The sequence below is a fragment of the Belonocnema kinseyi genome, chromosome 8 (assembly GCF_010883055.1).
Source record: "Belonocnema kinseyi isolate 2016_QV_RU_SX_M_011 chromosome 8, B_treatae_v1, whole genome shotgun sequence".
NCBI classification, from domain to species: domain Eukaryota; kingdom Metazoa; phylum Arthropoda; class Insecta; order Hymenoptera; family Cynipidae; genus Belonocnema; species Belonocnema kinseyi.
The window spans coordinates 30,509,838-30,516,412 of record NC_046664.1 but is presented as its reverse complement, the minus strand read 5'-3'; the positions used below and the strand labels follow the sequence as shown (position 1 = coordinate 30,516,412).

At 25.4% G+C, this 6,575-nt stretch overlaps 1 protein-coding gene across 3 annotated transcripts in view; it reads left to right on the top strand.

Annotated features, from left to right (window-relative positions):
* The first annotated feature begins 1,635 nt into the window (after window positions 1–1,635).
* LOC117178198 (ribonuclease T2-like) overlaps window positions 1,636–6,575 on the top strand; it is an 8,089-nt gene continuing 3,149 nt past the window's right edge. Inside the window, exons 1-3 of one of the 3 annotated variants that reach the window (XM_033369496.1) lie at window positions 1,646–1,743; window positions 2,647–2,885; window positions 3,281–3,446. In XM_033369496.1, the coding sequence (XP_033225387.1) occupies window positions 3,382–3,446 (65 nt within the window). In that variant the 5' untranslated portion in view covers window positions 1,646–1,743; window positions 2,647–2,885; window positions 3,281–3,381. Of the gene's footprint in view, window positions 1,744–1,832; window positions 1,874–2,646; window positions 2,886–3,280; window positions 3,447–6,575 lie in introns of those variants that run through there. The other 2 variants (XM_033369497.1, XM_033369495.1) reach the window with 2 other exon arrangements.

The following is a 6,575-nucleotide window of genomic DNA, read 5'->3' as shown; positions in this document are numbered from 1 at the left end:
CGTCTATGTCCACTCTTTGCTATATTTAAATTCCTGTTTCAAATTCAGGCTGAGATAAATTTTTCTTGTTCTTAAAAAAATAGCTTTTAGGGTAATAATTTTAACGTATCACAAATTGTATGAAATAATTAATGAATAAAAAAATGTATGAACTTTTAAAATAATATCATTTCAGGTAATTTTAGGTTATCTTGCAATAAAAATGTTAATAAATAACTTTTCCCCATGTTTTTCATCACAATTTATTTTTAATAGTCAAATTGAAAGCTTTTATACGTTTTCATTAATTAGAAATTGTTTAAACAATTTTTATCTGTTTAAACAATCATGTGTTTACAATTTTTCGTTATTTATTGGTAACATAAAAATTTCTGAGAACATTTTTAATGATTTCGGTTTTATTCTAAAGAATTTATTTCTTGTTTTAAACATATTAAAATCTGTCTAAAAAGAATCTGGAAGAGTTTAAGACCATTTTTTTTAATTTGCATAATTTAAATTTTTTTAGGAAAAGTGAATTATTTCAAAAGATATTTCGAAACTTTAGAAGTTTCACAAAGTTTCGAAAATTATTTAAATCTTGAGAAAATTTCAGAATATTTGAAACAAAATATAAATTTTTGTAAATGTAAATGTTTTTAAAAGAATCTAAAAAAATTAGATCCCCAGAAAATTTTAAATAATTTTTCATTTAGAAAAATTAATTTCAAGAAAAATTTGAAACAGATTTTAAAACATTTGAAGATATATGAAAGTGTTCAATTTTGCAAAATTGCAATATTGAAAAAAATGGAATAATTCTAATAAATATTTTGATGTCTTAAACAGATTAAAACGTAATTTTGAATTTGAAAATATAAAATAAAAAAAAATAGAATAAACTGTAGATTTTTAAATATTTCAAATTAAAATATTTAAATCTTAAGAATTGTGAAAGGTTTCAGAAGAATGAAGAAAAATTTTCTCAATATTTCTGAAAAAATTTAAAAAGATTTTTCATTTTGGAAAATTTATTTGTAGAGAAAACATAAATAATAAAGATATATTATTTTGTTTGAATATAATAAGATATCACAATACAGAAAGTCATACATAGGAAAGCATTGTGGTATTTGAGTTTCTTTATATTTGCAGCAAGAGAAGATTTGACATGTACAACCGGGAAAAAAATGGGAATTTGTTAGGCGAAAAATATTAGACCCCCTCTTAAAATGCCCGTTAATTTGTGAAACAATTTAGAAATTCATTACTGGATCCCAAAGCCAATTATCACATCAAAGAAAAAGAATGAACAAATAATTTATTATTAAAATTAATTTATTATATTTAAATATAGAATACTTATTTCCCAGTACTAGATTTGTGTTTTTTTTCGATATCTTTTTTAGAGATAATATATATTTATTAGAGCCTGAATATAATCGAAAAGGTACAAAGAACTTTAGTGCAGCAACTATAAAATTATTAAACTCACGACTTCGATAGAGATTGGAAATTTTTAAAACACAAGTTCATAAATTTTTATATTTTTAAAAACTTGTATTACGAGTACTTTTAAGATAATAAAAAGATTACTGTAAGTTTCAAATGACGATGAAAGAAGTTAAGTTTTTTTTTTTTAGTATGAGCATACATTTTTAGGCATGCATATAGATTTAATGTTCACTACATTTTATCGGAAAGATACACAGAACTTCACCGCAGCAACTATAAAATTATCAAACTCGCGAGTCTTCGATAGAGGTAGAAAATTTTTTAATACAACTTCATTTTAAATATTTTTTTTTTAACTTCCATAAGGAATAAATTAAACCTTATAAGAAGATTACTTTAACTTTTTCATGATACTGAAAGAGATTTAATAACATTTGTGGTATGTGGATATATTTTAAAGTACAAACACAGATTTAATGTAAATTACATTTTATCGTAAAGATACAAAGAACTTCTGACATTGGTAAAGATTGAACATTAAAAAAAAGCGGAAAATATGTTTTTTTTTTAATATGAGGATTTAAAATTAAAAAATCTGTATACTACGTGGGTATATTTGTTTATGTTTAATGTTAGCTTTTACGATTAAAACAAAAACTACGCGTCCTATAAATATAATATTGATTACAAATTTGTAGCTCTTTTTTTGATGATCAGCCTTTGTGTATTTAATTATTTTTTTGCTCGCGTCGTTTGTCTTAAGATTTAATTAAATTTTGTACAAAAAAAAAAACAAAAACGGTGTGTTCTATTAAAAAGTAAGCAATAAAAAATTTGCAGATCTTTTTTGGGTGGATAATTTTTGCGATGTCATCTCTTTTCGTATCTTTCATAGTATGACGGCGAAATGCATTTTTTATTTTCCATTTCTTTTTGTGGGGTGAAAATTCGAGTTGTTAATTTTGCACGAAAAATAAAAAAGTTGGTAGGGTATTGTAGTAGAATTTTTAAAAAGCAAAGTTTTTGTTCTCTCGATTTTTTTTCATATCGTGCGTTATTTGGCTTAAAATGTTCATTTTTATTAATTTTTTATTTAAAAAATTCTATAACTCGACTTTCTTATTAAAACTTATTTTTCTTCGTCAAAAGTTTAACCATTATGTCAAAACTGGAACTGCCTTCTTTGTTAAAAAATCTTGTTTTTCGTTGAAGATTCATCACTTTAGGTTAGAAGTAATTTCTTTGGTTGAAATTTTCACTACACATCTCGTGTAGACATTTTTCTATGGCCCAAACTGGGGCCAGACCAGGACAAATATGGTCCAGGTTTGGAAAACGGGCCTGGACCCGATCGCTGATGAAACACTCGGCCCGATCGGAACCAGATTTGGCGCCCGATCTGGCCGCCTGATCGGCACCTCACCTGGCCCCAACCATTTTCCCGCTAAGAGGTATTTCTGAAATGTATATATATATATAAATTTTTGATAAGATTTTTTTTTACTCAAAAGTTTTTCCTGGTTAATGATTCGTCTTTTTCATTTGGACATTCATCTTTTTTGGTCGAAATTTCATATTTTTCTGATTAAAAATCCAACTGTTTTTGTTGAAGATTCGTATTTTTGGGTTATATTTGCGGTAAACTACATTTTCTTTAATCAAGTTATTTTTAGATAAACCCTAAATGGGGGTAAAAATTTACGGACTGGCAAAAGAGTTTATGTGTTTCAAAATAAAAGAAATAACGAAAGTTGCCAGAAAATTTACAAATATTGCCTAGATTTTACCAAATTCGAACTAATAGGGATTCTTAAAAAAAATTTCTTTTTGAAATGTATTTTTTAAGGTGAGAAGAAAAAGATTTCATCAGTTGATTTACGCCACAGTAACACTCACGTTCTGGGAAACCATAGGATCTCTGGAATTCTCTATGGCAATTTTTCGAAAATGGTTCGTCTGAAAAGCTACAAATATCTCATTTTCCTGGGACTAATGGTTCAATTTTCAAATGGGTGAGAAAATAAATTGTTATTAATTATATTTTGTATTGAATTATTAATGATAATTTTCAGTATGTAAAACAAAATCTGAAAAATAAATTAGGTAGCAAAATTGAGATCGAGAAAAGGATTGAACGACTTTGATACATTCTAAATTTTAATCAGTCAAAATTGGAATGAATTAATTAATCAAGCCTACTTTTGTTGAAAAAGCAGTGAATTTTATAGACGAAACATTCGCTTTAACAGATGAAAAAATTTATATATATATTACTGTCCTCAGTCACTTGAAATTACTGAATTTCAGTCAATATAAGTAACTGATATTTCTGCTACAATAACATAGAAAAATTATGTATAATTTGAAAATCTGCATTACATTCTGTAATTTTTAAAACTTATTAAAATTAAAAATAAATAACTGGTTAAGATATTATATTTTATGGATTAGATCATTCAAAATGGGTGATTTGATCAGTGGTCATTAGTGTTCAGATCAATTATGTTTTGTCAGTACCAAATAAATCTTCTTTGTTCTAAATTAATATTTTTCGTTAATTCAACTGTTTTAGATTTCAAATTTATTTATTTTTTGTTTTAGAAATATCGATAGCTTGAAATTCAACTATTTGGTCAAACATGAACGTGATTTGTTAAAAATTCATGTTTCTTGGTAGAAAATTCATCTTCTTGGTTGAAAATTTAACTGTCTGTTTAAAAATCCAACTTTTTCAGTTTTCTTTTTTATTCGGAAATTCAATAGTTTCGTTATTTTACATTTTTATATTTGCTTACCTTGTAGAAAAATTTTTGTATTGAAGTTTAATTTATTTATATATGTATATATAACAAGAATATAATATTTGCTTAATTTGAATAATTAACATTTTATTGAAAATGTATTTTTTGTCGTTCAAAATTAAATCCTTAAACCTAATATCTAAATATATCATTATTGGATGGAAAGTGATTTTATTTTGGTTAGAAATTAACGTACTTTTTTGAAAATGTATATGTTTGGTAAAAAAATCCTTGCTGGAAAATGTATTTTTGTTTAAATTTGACTACTATTAATAACCCTGAACTGCTTTGTTAAGATTTATAATTGTGGTTAATGATTCATAATCTTATTTCAAAGTTCATCTGTCCAACTGAAAATTTTTCTATTTTGTTAACATTTTTGTTGTTGTGAAAATTAATTTTGGTAATTCGACATTGACAAAATTTCTAAATTGTGAATATTCTATGAAATCCAATGTGTTTTTATTAAGAGTGTAAATTTCCATCAAATTATATAACAAAATAAAAAATTGTACAAAATTTCCGATTGTGAATATTCTTTAAAAATCAGTGACTTTCTATTAACTTACCAATATTCAGTAAACCTTTAACAAAATCAGTGATTGTACAAAAAATACAATTTTAATGACTGAATAATAATCTGAAAAATCTTAATGTTTTTTTTTATTACAAATAACAACTTCAGAAGAAAAACACGAACGTGACAAAACATTCTTTCGAATTAAAATTCTTTTGTTATACCTAACATTTTTGTTTAAATAATCTGATGTCCGTTTAAAATGGTAACATAACGTTAAATTGTTCTTAAATTGTAAATCTCCGCTTATTGACTATTTTTTGAAATCTAATGATTTTTACTCAAAATATCGAATAAAAATAAAACTAATAAACAATATTAGGTTAAAATAACCTGAAATTGTTAAAACTTGAAAAATTGCTCGAACTATAATAATTTTTGTTTTAAAATATCAGTGCTTGGTGTAAAACGAAAAAGTAACCTAAAATTGTTTAAAAATATTATGAACGTTTAAATTTAATAATTTTTGTTTTAGAATGTTAATTTCCGATTTTAAAAAATGCTAACAAAATCGAGAAACTTAAATTGTTGACAAATTTTTATTGTTTAATATCTAATAATGTTGCATTAAAAATACCTATTTCCAATGTAAGACGCTGACATAACTTGACACTTTCTGATTTTATAATAAAATTCATTTAAAAAAACACTAATTATTAACAAAAGGCACTAGGATATAGCGTATAATATTTTTAGTAATCTGTTAGCTTTTCTTTTTATATTTTTTTCGGGCAAATCGTCGACATTTTAGTTTTGTTTTTTTCTTTGGAACTTAGCATCCCAAAGCTATATATAATTTGTTTATTAGGATCGTAAATTTCTTATAAGTTTTATAAAAAATAAAATGTTTTCACATTTTTTTCAAATCCAACTGATGTTTACACAAGACGTGATTTCGATTTGAAAATTTAGGGAATTAAATGAGAAGCACTAAGAAACGTTCCTATGGATCTAAATTTTTATAATTATGAATAAAGCAAAGAAAAATTGATCACAAAAAAAAATAACTTTTTTATAATTGTAACCATTTTTGACCAGGAAAATGTTTGTTAATGCTTCTTATTTATTTTTCCAAATTTTCAACTCAGCATTGCGTTTCGCGCGAACGTGAGATGGATTTGAAAAAAAATGTTAACATTTTTTAGGTTACTCTCAATCCAGTCTTCATAGAATCTTAATTCCGTTAATCTCTAGCTTACTGAACCTACCCTGCAAGCGCTTGGTCTTCATATTTTGAATTGTCTACTTAATTAAGTATAGTCAAAGATTAAGTTTCGCAAAGCTCTGTAGGCTTTGAGGTACACATTCTCATCTTGACACTCGCGCTGTGCGCTCGAATTTCTCGTAACTTTCGTCGTTTTTCCATACGCGTCCTATTTACAAATGATTCTTAACGAAATTTTAGATCTTTTTTGGGATAACAATTTTTGTTAATGCATCTTTTTTCGTGTCCTACATAGTTTGACCACATTTTTGTTATGATAATCTTGTAGGACTTTCAAAAATAAATGTTTTTTTCTGCTGACTTTTTTTATATCATGTGTTTTTTGGCTTAAAATTTTGATTTTCGGTTGATTTAAAAAATTTTGAAAATGCTATAACTCTGAGAATTTTTTTTATCGAAAAAAAATCATAAGGATAAATTGTTGATTTTGTTAATACTACGAGGGTAGTTCAATAAGTCCTTAGAATGGCCAACAGATGGCGCGCGAATCGCTCCAAATCATCTGTTTTCAGTCAGCACCACTCCCGACTAGATATAT